Source organism: Cricetulus griseus, chromosome 4, assembly GCF_003668045.3.
Source record: "Cricetulus griseus strain 17A/GY chromosome 4, alternate assembly CriGri-PICRH-1.0, whole genome shotgun sequence".
Lineage (NCBI taxonomy): Eukaryota > Metazoa > Chordata > Mammalia > Rodentia > Cricetidae > Cricetulus > Cricetulus griseus.
Window position 1 is genome coordinate 89,187,854 of NC_048597.1, and position 12,323 is coordinate 89,200,176.

General features: G+C 45.9%; 1 protein-coding gene across 1 annotated transcript in view; it reads right to left on the minus strand.

Moving 5' to 3' along the window:
* Positions 1 to 1,048: 1,048 nt before the first annotated feature.
* The window catches only part of Fbn3 (fibrillin 3), a 77,356-nt gene continuing 66,081 nt past the window's right edge, over positions 1,049 to 12,323 (minus strand). The window contains 6 exon segments of the mRNA XM_035444164.1: positions 1,049 to 1,816; positions 4,412 to 4,562; positions 6,572 to 6,806; positions 8,137 to 8,256; positions 8,352 to 8,480; positions 11,644 to 11,760. Of these exon segments, the coding sequence (XP_035300055.1) occupies positions 1,493 to 1,816; positions 4,412 to 4,562; positions 6,572 to 6,806; positions 8,137 to 8,256; positions 8,352 to 8,480; positions 11,644 to 11,760 (1,076 nt within the window). The 3' untranslated portion in view covers positions 1,049 to 1,492.

Here is a 12,323-nt window from a genome sequence, read left to right on the forward strand (position 1 = left end):
TTTTTGTTGTTAACAAATTCAGAAAAGAAACTCACAAAGACAGACTTTGATGATCCCCTGTGGAAGCCCTCACTGTCCTTGGGCAGTGAGTAGGGGGTGGGTTGGAGGGAGTCAGTGGGGGTCATGGGAGGATGGGAGGTGGAGGGGATGGGAGGATTGATATGTAAAATAAGATTGTTTCTAAAATGAAAATTAAAAAGAGAAACTTAAAAAGGGATGTAAATTGTATAAGGTTGAGAGACATAAAAATAGTTTTGGGATGGTAATATGAGTTAGGATGGAAAGTGCATTAATCCAACACTTTGGACCACTAAGTTAGGGTAGATAATGGAGTATTTTCTCTGAATTTGTCAAATGCATATGGACTAGACATTGGTAATATCACCATTGCCTGTTTATATTGGTATATAGTTATTGTACTTATTGTATATAGTTTTATTATGTTAGTTAAAACCTGTTTTTTTATTTAGACAAAAAGGGGAAATGTTGTATGACATTTTGTTTGTATTCTGTCAAATAATGCTTGCTTGGAGTCAGAGGGCAGAGCTAGCAGCCACTAGTTAACCATAGCGGTCTGAAGGACTGTACAGAGAGATAGGGAGTGATATGGCAGAGAGCAGATCTCAACCCTTCCGGTCGGAGGAATCACAAAGGTAGGAATTCACTGGTGGCTGCTCCTGGTTCTCTGATCTTCCAGGTTTTTATTTTGATATTTGACTCCTGATTTTTTTTATTGATTAAGATTAATTAGATTAACGCTTCAGGTTTGTGCCAAATGTACAGGTGTGATGGTCCCTTGATACACTCTCTTCCCCACATCCTGAGACAAAGAACCTTTTAGCCAAAGGCCAGGTACTCCTGGGGCTACCAAGACCAGCTTGGGTCCTCCAGCTTGCCCAGGCAGCGGTCCTGTGTGTGTGTCTGTGTGGCTTTTGTAGGAGGAGATAGCATCTACTTATTTGAGAACACATAGGCAGATTTAACCCCGCCCCCCAGGACTTTATTGTATCTTCAGTTTCAATAGAAAAGTGTCTTTAGAACCCTAGCCCAGGCTTTGGGGAATGGTTGTCAAGATGTAGGGGACAAGGTTTCCCATTTTCATTCTCCAAGGGATGATCCCCACACCCACCCTAGACACCATTCCAATGTCCTACCAACACCCTTGGCAAGTCATAGTGCAGCCTGAAGTTTAAGCTTGAGGATGACAAGGAGCAGTGAACACAAGGGGTCTCTCCTGCTGACCCTGGCTCTGGGGTGGAGGGATGAATGCTGAGCCTTCTAGCTGAGTCCAGGAGAGGCGTAGGTGCTGGGAGCCCCCTGGGTATGCATAGGCTGGGTTCATCTGAGGTCATAGTGTAATTAATATTCTGCTCTTCCTGAGTTTTGAGGTTCAACTTGGTCAGCCATTGCCCCAGAAATCAATTCTAGCCAGTTCCAGAATCTTTACTTTCAGATGCCATGGGAACTCTAGGCCCATAGAAGCTTCTTTCTGCTAGAGCAGCTGTAATTGGACTGTTAGCCGCAAGGCTCGGGTTGCTGGCTCTAGCTGGCCCTGAGATCCTGCTATACTCACCACCTCCAGCTGATATTTGCCAGGTCTTGGTCTCCTACGGCCCAGCTGCAGGGAGCTGAAGCCGTCCAGGTGACTCATGCGGAAGAAACCTCGGTTGTTGCCTCTGGCAATAATGTAACGCATCTGGCGTTCCAGACTCCCAAGAGCTGGTCGAAATTCTAAGATATGCTTGACTTGGCTCAGGTGTGAGATGTGCAGACGCAAGGTCAAGGGGACTTCCGCATCAAGGGTGGCCAGGCTCACCTGGGGGAAGGGACCAAATGAACTGTCAGAAACTGTAAATAAAGATGCAAGCCTGGCTTCTTTGTCTAGCTATCTTCATACAAGGCCGAGATCAGCTAAGGCTGAGGACTTAACAGTAAAGGCCAAATCTGGTTCTTTGATGGAAATGCAAAACAAAGCAAAACAAGAAACCCAAGAGGAGAGAGACTAAGGAGATGGCTCAGTTAATAAAGTGTCTGCTGTGCAAGCATAGGGATTTAAGTTTGGATCCCCAGCACCCACGTAGAAAGCTAGGTATGGTGGCCTAAAGTCTCACTGGAAGGCAGGGGGAGGAGGATCCCAGGGGCTTGCTGTCCAGTGGTATAGACAAATGGTGAGCTCCAGGTTTAGTGAGAGACCCTGTCTCAAATTAGTGGAGCTGGGTTTACAAGGTGGCTCAGTAGGTACAGGACCTTGCCATCAAACCGGAGGACCCAAGTTTGATTCCCTAGAACCACATGGAGAAGGAGAGAGAATTAGTTCCTACCAAGTCTTCACTGACTTCCATACCCATGTCTTGTGTATGAATGCATACACACACAATCACTACCATCTCCAAATAAATATATTAAAATAAAAAAGGTGGAGAAAAATTGTAAGACAGTGGTGTTGACGTCTTTTCTCCAGTTGTGGCATACTAGAGCATATATATGCATCTCTCTCTCTCTTTCTCTCTCTCTCTCTCTCTCTCTCACTCTCTCTCCCTCTCTCTCTCTCTTTCTCTCTCTCTCTCTCTCTCTGTGTGTGTACGCACACTCGTGTGTGAGAGAGACATATATAGACACACATGCACACACAGACACCTACAGATACAAACATACCAAAAACAAAATAAAAAAGCAACAGGTAGGGGAATCAAAGATTTGCTTTGAAAACCCAGCAAACAGGTCAGGCAGGTAACATCTGGCTCTGGAGCCTTACGGTGGTTCAGAGGCAGCCTAGGTGACTGATGTTATAACCAAGGGCCTTTTTGGAAAAACAAAACAAAACAAACAAAAACTACATCTCCAAAATGATGCCAGAATCATTTATAGATATAAACAGAGTACCCAGCTAGGACAGAAAGAGCAAGGAGAGGCCCCAGAAGAGCCTTCCGTTGGCTTCCACTGTACTTCCTGTATCTGGCTCTCTCTGAGCAGACCCTGTGTACAGATGACAAGCCCTTCTTTATTTGAGCTCTTCTGAAGTGCCTTCATGATCTTGGCAGCAGGACAGTACCCTCAGTAAGCCAATTGGCCTCAATGACAGGCCACCCTAGGCTGGGTGATAAATCTGATTCCACAAAGGGTTATCTGTGTTTATCCCCCTACCCCCATGGGTTGTGCCGTGTCTGTTTCACTTCATTTACATGCCTGTGGAGTGATCTGCTATTACGTTTGAGAGAAAGCTATTTCAGCCTCTCTGCCCTTGGTTCTGGGAAATCTTTCCTTTCTGAGCAGAGTGGCTCAGACATATGCTTTTATTGACACCTCCTGGCAAACAGTGGTATTACAGGCAAATACACTGCAATACCCTCCACAGCATGCTGTGTCCAGCCCAGGGTCCTTGGCAACAATTCCACTCCCCTTGGAAACGAAGGACCATGGGTGGGAAGTGGGGAGGTGGGAGGGTGGGAGAAGGAGAGGGAAAGGGAACTGGAGTTGGTATGGAAAATGAAAAATATTTTAATAAAAAAAAGAAAACCAAGGGCTGGCAATACAGCCACAAATAGTAAATGTGGGATAATTGCTACATGGAAAGTTTTTTCCTAAACAAAGGAAAAACCAACTGAAGAAAACAGAAGATAAAGTAATCCATACCCTATTAGTTAGCTGCATGTTGAACATCTCTCAGACCTAACATACCCACCCCACTCTGGCTTTATTTCTCTTTGTAACATGGATCATTTTTTTTCATGTTATAAAGCATGCAATGTTTTACTTAATGACTTCTTTTTCCCCCATTGGAGAATCAAGGGGCAGGGTTTTTTTCTCCCCCTGTTTGCTTATTACAGATTGCTCAGGATCTGTCTAGTAGGGGCCTTAACTGCACAGGAATGAGGTAAGTGCCTAAGGATGTATTCCCGGAAAAGTCCTGGGCACCATGATATGAGGGAGAAGTTGAGACATGTAGTCTGATGGTTGCCTGCCTTTCTCTTCCCTTTTTTGAGGCAGAGTCACATGTAGCCTAGGATAATATCAATATCAAATGTATTAAAGAGCTGAGGATGTCTAGTTTTATGCAGTGCTGAGGTTTGAACCCTGAACCTCATGCATGCATGCTAGGCAAGTAATTCTTTTAAAAGATTTTATTTATGTATTATGTATACAGTCTTCTGTCTGCATGCCAGCAGAGGGTACCAGATCTCATTCAAGGTGGTTGTGAGCCACCATGTGCTTGCCAGGAATTGAACTCAGGACCTCTGGAAGAGCAGTCAGTGCTCTTAACCGCTGAACCATCTCTCCAGCCTGCTAGGCAAGTAATTTACCAGTTAAGCACATTCTTAGACCTCGTATTCCCTCTTGAGGGATCACAGCCTCCTTCAGACTCCCTCAGAGAGCACCGTAGTTGGCCCACCCAGTGTGATCCCCATGGCACCTGATGGCCTCCACTGGCGCTGCGTCTAGGTCGGTCCTGAGGTGAGAGGCCGTTGATCTTGCATTCATAGCAGGCTTCAGGTGAGAGCGACTCTTCCTCATCTGGGGTGGCCTGAGATCCAGAGTTGATACCAGGGCTGGAAATGCAGTGTCTGAGCCAGATGGTATGAGAAAAACTTTCAGAAGCAGGCTGGTAGAACCTCCCCCAACATCTCCCATCACAGCCCATTCTGAGCCATGGGCAGAGACACCATCATGCAAATGTGTGTGTGTGTGTGTTGGCATGGCTGTGTGGAGGGTTGTGTGTGTCCCTTGGTTTACCTGGGTATTGGTATGAACACAAGAATAGGATGATATAGAATGGTATAGAAGAATGTATCTGTGTATATCCAGAAACATGTATACTTGGGGGCCTACATGTATGTATGGAAGATGGTGCACACACACACCTGTGTCCACTGGGATGAGTGTGCTTTCAATGTGAATAAAGAAAGCACCCCCTTGTGCAAAACACAGTCTACCCTCTGTATCCACAGGTTCTGCACTGTCACATTCAACTGGTTATCCAAGGACTGAAGATGCTTACAGTGTTGTGATCTTTTACGTAGTTAGGCCTGTCTTAGTTAACTCCCTACTGAACATTTAGAGACTTTTTCTTTGTTAATATCCCCTTAATAAAACAGTGAAACAATTACACATGCTGTTTTATATTGTATTAGGTGTCATAAATTATGTGGAGATAATTATTTATTTTCAAGATAGGGTCTCATGTAACCCAGGCTAACCTCAAACTTGCTATATAGCAGAGGATGACCTTAAGTTCCTGCTCCTCCTGCATGTACCTTCCAAGCACTGGGATTATAGGCATGTGCCTCCGTGACTGGTGGACACAATCTGAGGATCAAACTCAGGACTTGGTACATCCTAGGCAAGCATTCTACCCACCTAGTGACACCCCCAGCCTGCAATGATTTAAAGTAAATGGAAGAATGTGTGCAGGTTCTGTGCAAACACCATGTCATTTTATATAAGGGACTAGAACATCCTTGAATTTGGGTATCCATGAGATGGAGGTGGTGTTATTGTATAGCAATTTTCTGGTGTTGATAAAGCATTCTGTCCTTGAGGAAGGTTCCACAAGACACAGGAAATAAGCAACACATAATTTTCAGGAGCTCCCTAAAACTTACTAGATGCATAAGACGCCCACCCCTATCATGGTTATGTAAGCAGCAAGGAAAACTGAGGAGACTCTCCTTCCTGTTAAGGTGCCTGCAAATCTAGCAGTGAGCTCCAAGATCACAGATTCCCTGAGTCATTACCCATGTTGGGTGGGCCTGCTTTCTTTCTTTTAGGAATATTTATTTATGTGTTATATGTGTAAGGGTGTTTTGTCTGTCTGTATGTCTGAACACCAGAAGAGGGAATCGGATCCTGTGGCACTACACTTATAGATGGTTGTGAGCCACCATTTGGAGGCTGGGAATTAAACTTAGCACCTCGGGAAGACAGCAGTCAGTACATTTATTTGCTGAGCCATCCCTCCAGCCCATGGGCTTTCATTGATGCAGCTGCCTTTGGGTCATCTATGTTTCTGTAGATAACTTCTCACCCACAGTCCTCCAAGTAACCCATTGGTTAGTAGTAAACTCAGTGGTTCACAAGTTGGAATTTAATTGAATCCTTACTCTAATTTTTTGTAGGTTCCATATCTGGGGTGAGTAGATGTTTGTTCGTGTCTCCCAAGAATCATGTCACATAATAGGGGTAAGGGAAGCAATCTTCCCTGGATATGCCGCAAGGACTTTATTTGTGTGTGTGAGGGTTCATATGTGTTTATTCATGAGTGATAACTTGGATCATGAATGGCCCACAAATATCTCCAGGTAGTGGGCACACACAAGCCTGAATGAAAAATGGAATAATGACACAGACATGTACTCATGTATTTTGACATTTAGGGATGACTGGCTGTACTGGGCTAGAGGTGTGCACAGATACTCCCTGTGACCAATTCTCTGTGTGTGTATGTAAGCATCTATATACATAGTCAGATGGAGCTTTGCTAATGGATTCTGTGTGTATATGAGCCCAATGTTCATGATCAGGGCATGAATAATGTACTCACTACACTCTTGCTCATCCTACTTGAGCCTCTTACCCTTGTCCAGCCCGGAAGTAGCCTTGGGGACAGCCACACAAGAAGCCACCGGGTGTGTTGGCACAGCCATAGCTGCAGGGGCTGCCTTGCTCTGCACACTCATCCACATCCTGGCAACCTCCAAGGTCCTGGTTGAAACTGAAACCAGAGGGGCAGACACAGCGGAAACTGCCAAGTGTATTGTAGCAAGAGGCACTACCACAAGGTGTGGGTGACAAGGCACACTCATTTTCATCTGTAGGCAGAGAGAAAAGGAGGAACAGAATGGAAGAAACCTTGTATGCCTGGAGCCATTCACACAAATACACACCACTCTAGTCTGCACCCATGGCAGACTAGATTACTAATCAATCACAGTACTCTTTACTATGTAAAGCTTCCAGTAAACTCATTAGGAGTTCTCAAACTATATCTGCCTTCCTTCAGCCACTGATTATTATACTCTGGGTCCCTACAGCATTTCTCAATATTTCCCCTGTGTCCTTAGTGGTAGGTTATTCTAGAACAAGCTTTTTCATGTGGGGCCAGGTCATTCTGTGGTAGGATTGAGTGCTGTTGGATATTGAGCAGCATCCTTGGACTCTGCCTATGATACTAGGAGCACCTCATGCCCTACTTTCTGTATTCACAATAAGCAATACTGATCAACCACAGTACGCCTTACTGTGCAAAGTTTCCAGTAAGCTTGTCAGAGGCCCCCAGACTGTCTGTCCTCCTCTACCCTCTGTCTATCATCTTCCCTCACAACTCCCAGGCTCTGCTGCAAAGCCTGTGAGAGCTGAGAAGTCACAGGTCTCAGGAGAGCAAGAGGACTCCTCAACGGCAGAGGGTAAAAGCTAATATACACGTATGCCTGGAATACAGTTAATAAGAAAAAGAGGTCATGGATTTGGAAGAGAGAGAAAGGAAGGGTGTATGGGAGGGTTTGGAGGAAGGAAAGGGATGAGAGAAATAACGCAATTATATTATAATCTCAAAAATAAAAGAAAAAACTCTATGGGAGAGATGTTGAAAGTGATAGAGATGAGGCAGTCGAAAGGAATTCTCAGGGCAGCAAAAATATGGAGAGAATTGTGATACAGAAGGCGAGCTCTCTAACTCGAGAGCCTCTGAAATTGCTATGACAAAGATGCAAAGACACAGCATGTGTGTCTTTAGGGGCATGGCTATACTCATGGCAGACATGACTAATCAACCACATTATTCTTTTGCACCTATGGAAAGCATTGCCAAATTTTTCTGCTCTGCCTGTGGCAGATTGATTGCTAATCAATCACATTCTTTCTGTTGCATGCTTGGTAGACATTGTTAATCAACCCCAGTCTTTTGGTGCAACACTTTTTCTGGGTAGTCAGGCCACCACTCTGTAACAAATGGATTTGAACACTGTGCCATGTTTGTTCAGCAGTCGAGTGATGTCCCAGTGGTCAAACCTTTTGGGCTGGCCCATTTGATTTATAGATGGGTCAGCTTGTCACAACACCTGCAGGGGAAATGGCTCCTACTTGTCTGCTCTGGAAAGAGTCTGGTGGGTGCTTAGCTTCCTCCCAGCCCTTGCCACTCACCCACACACTGGGCCCACTGGGAATGCTGGGTGAAGCCTTGGGGACAGTTGCAGCGGTAGCCCCCCAGCTCATTTTGACAGCCAAACTGGCAGTGATGGGGCCTGTCACATTCATTTACATCTAAGACACAGAGAAAGAAAAAGAAGGAGAGAAGATTGGTGAGTGGTTCTTGGGATCATCCCCCTGGCTGGGAACCCACTCAAGCTCCACTTCACCTTCACAGCTGTGGCCAGAGCTGTCCAGGATGAAGCCTCTATTACACTCACAGTGGAAGCTGCCTGGGGTGTTCTGGCAGTGTCCATGGGTGCCACATAGGCCAGGTTGGGCCAAGCACTCTTCATTATCTATAGAAGACAGAGAATGGGCAGGGTTGCTTTGTGGTTAGGGGATGACACTACACTGTGTGGCTTCAGAAGAGTCACTCCCCCCTCTCTGTGCTGGTCTCTTCCTTTGTGAAATGAGGTACAAATTGTTCCTAGCACACAGAATGGCAGCCAGTGTTTGTGGTCCTGCATGGAAAGTGCTTTGCTTGAAATTCAAAGCTATGTAACCCGGGGTTATTGACTCCTCCAGGCTCCTCAGTTACAACAGAGAAAACAATTACTTGTCTTTGCTTTGTAGCATGAGAATTCAGTGGATTTAACCATGTGAGAATTTAGGACGGTTCCAGCTATGAGAATCAGACATTACCAAAACCGGGCTGAGGATGTGGCTTAGTGGTTGCATGTCCTCCTGACATCTGAATGCTGTTTTTAAAGAGTTAACAAGCCCATATGCAGTCAGATGTGCTTACACAGGCCCATAATCTCAGCTACTTAGGGGCCTGAGGCAGGAGAACCACAAGTTTAAGGTTATCGAGGTCAATTTAGTGAGACCCTGTCTCAAAACAAAAAGTAAAACAAGGGGCTGGGCAGCTAGCTCAGTCAGTTAAGTGTTTCCGTGCAAGCATGAGAACCTGAGTTCAGGCTTCAGAAGCAGACTTGGTATTTGTCATCTCCCACTGAGGCTGGTCGTCCCTGGGGGATGGGCAGCCAGTTCATCCTAATCAATGAGCTCCAGAGCCTAATGAGAGACCCTGACTCAAAAAAGTGGGAGAGGGTGGAGCTGGAGAAAGGGCTCAGTGCTTAAGAGTCGTTTTGGCTGTTTTCCTAGAGGATCCTTGTTCAACTTCCCAAGCCCACATGGTGGATAACAAAAGTCGATAACTCCAGACCCACGGGATTTCCCGCCTGTGGCTCCTGCAAGCACTGCATGCATGTGACACACATACATGCATACATATATACAGGCAAAATATCCATACTCATAAACTAAAAATAAGTAAAATCTCAGACCAGGAGCTATGACACATGCCTTTAATGCCAGCACTCAGGAGACAAAGGCAGGCAGACCTTTGTGAGTTCAAGGCCAGCCTGGTCTACAGAGCAAGTTCCAGGACAGCCAGGACCAGGGCTAGGCAGCGAAAACCCTTTCTTGGACAAAAACAAACAAACAAACAAACAAAAACCCAAAACCAACCAACCAACCAAACAAAAAAACCAAAACCCAAAACAAACCAAAACAGACAAACAAACCAACAAAAAACAAAAGCAGAAGTAAAATCTCAATCAAAACTCCAACAAGTTAGGTGTGTGTGTGTGTGTGTGTGTGTGTGTGTGTGTGTGTGTGTGTGTGTGTAAAGATTGCTCAGTGAGTTAAAATACTATAAGAAAAGAGAAGAAAAAGTTGGGCATGGGTGGTAGTAGTCCCTAGCCAGCCCAGCCTCTTTGGTGAACTACAGGTCAGCATGACACTGTTATCCTAAAAAAAATGGGGATGGCATAGGCGAGATGACCAAGCTGGTAAAGGTGCTTGCTGCCAAGCTTGAGTAACTGAGTTCCATCTCCTGGACCCCATGGTGGAAAGAGAGAACCGATGCCTAAAGGTTGTCCTTTGACCTCCACACTGCCATGAAAACACACACACACACACACACACACACACACACACACACACACACACACACACACACCTCTGCACACAGAATAAATGTTAAAAAGAAATTAAAAACAATTGTTAAAAATAAATGTTAAAAAGAAAATGAAAAAAAAGAAGAGACATCAGCAGACAGGAATCTTGTTTGTCTGCATGTCTGTCTGTCTGTCTGTCAGAACACCCTAAATCTTGGCCATGTGAGGCTGCAAGAAGGTGACTGGCTACAAGCTGGGGATGGAGCTCTCACCAGGAACCAGCTGTGCTGGCACCTGGATCTTGGGCTTCTACTCTCTAAAACTTTGCAACAGTAAATCTTTAGTGTCTGTTTTGAATTTTTATTTTTCCATTTGTGTGTGGTATGGTTACATGCACGTGTGTTTTTGTGTGTGTGTACACGTGCACACAAGTATACACAAGTGCTCATGGAAGCTCATAGCTGACGTCAGCAGTCATCCTCAGTCTCCCTTTTGCCTTGTACACTGAGACAGGCAGGGCCACTCAATCAAACCAGAGCTCCCTGATCTGGTTAGTCTTCCTAGCCAGCTTGCTCTGAGGATTTCATGTCTTTGCTTTCCTAGGCTGGAATAACAGGCAGCCACCATGCTCTTTGGCATTTATGTGGATTTTGGGCATCAGAACTCCAGTTCATATGCTTGCATAGCAATCTCTTTACTCAACCCTAATGTATTATTTTTAAAAAAATTGTGTGTGTGTGTGTGTGTGTGTGTGTGTGTGTGTGTGTGTGTGTGTGGTGTGTGTGTGCTTCTGTGTGCATGTAAAGGCCAGAGGTTGACATCAGGTTTCTTCCTTAGTCACTCCACCTTTTTGTTGAGAGTTTCTTACTGAACTTGGAGCTTATTGATTTGGCTGGACTGGTTGACCCTGGGATTCTGCTTTCTGTACCTCCCCAGAAGTGCCTGGCTTTTGTTGTGGATGATAGGAATCTGAACTCAACTCCTCATAGCTTGAGCAGCAAGCACTTTTTACAGACTAGCCCATCAGTTCCAAGCCCATTTGTTCATCAACCTAATAGTCTATGAACATCATTACTACAGGCGGTGCTGGCTAAGAGGGTTGTGGGAGGGGACTGAGTGTTCGCCTTGGCTGGGCTGGGTAGAAGGAGTTCTAGCTCCCTCAGGCCCACAGGATGCTAAGAGGCTATGGCAGACAGCTTTGTGACTTTGGCTTTTGAACTACTTTCTCCAGAGTGGTTGTTAAACTCCTGGAGTTTGGGGAACACCTTGGGCAAGCTCAATAAGAGAGACCCAGCAGGGATGGATCATGGGCAAGAGGAGAAGTCCTGGGCCCAGGCCAGAGGGATTTCTAAGGGTAGGCTTCCATCTCCCTAGGGTAATGAAGAAGATTCTAGATGCCACCAAGATGTGAGTATCCAGGGACTGTGTTCTAATCATCCCATGCCCTCCATGCATGACACATGAGTAGTGCTTGATTTCCTTTGTACCACACACATGTGAAGGCTAGGGTTGTCAGGTTGTGTGGGGAGTGGGGTAGGGACTAGATAACACAACTCACCAAAGCAAGCCTGGTGGTGCTGGGTGAAGCCAGGAGGACAGCGGCAGGTGAAGGTGCCTATGGTGTTGACACAGAGGAACTGGCAGTTGTGTTGCCTGGAGGTGCACTCATCCAGGTCTGCAACACAGGGGGATCCAAGGGTTCAGTGGACAGGGATCAAGGGGTGCTCAAGGGTGGAGCTTAGCCAGAGGACTTGAAGGCTAAGGGGGCAGTACTCAGAGGAGCATGGGGAGGGCGCTGAGGAGACAGGCTTGAGGGTGTGTGGACATGGCGTGGGTTTAGAGTATGGTTTGAGAGGAAGTTTCAGAGGCTGGGCTTGAGGGTATAAGATTCAAGGGCTAGCTTGAGGAGGGTGCTCAAAGATGAGGCTATAAGGGACTGGCTAAGAGGCAGGGTTCAGAGGGGGTTTGAAAGATGTAGCTCAACGGTGGGTTTGAGTGTAATGTATAGAATGGGGTATAGGTTTGAGTGCTTGGTTGCTTAGCAGGTAGGTTTGAGAGGTGATGACTCAAGGACCAACCATGAGTGGAGCTTAAGAGCCCTGGCTCAGGTGTGGGACCTGGGATCATTCTTGACACTCCAATTAGGGTGCTCTTGCCACTGGTGGAGGGACAAGAGACATACTTTGGCTGTGGTGGGGTCTATGGAGCTGAGAGTGTCTGGAGAGCAACAGTGGACAG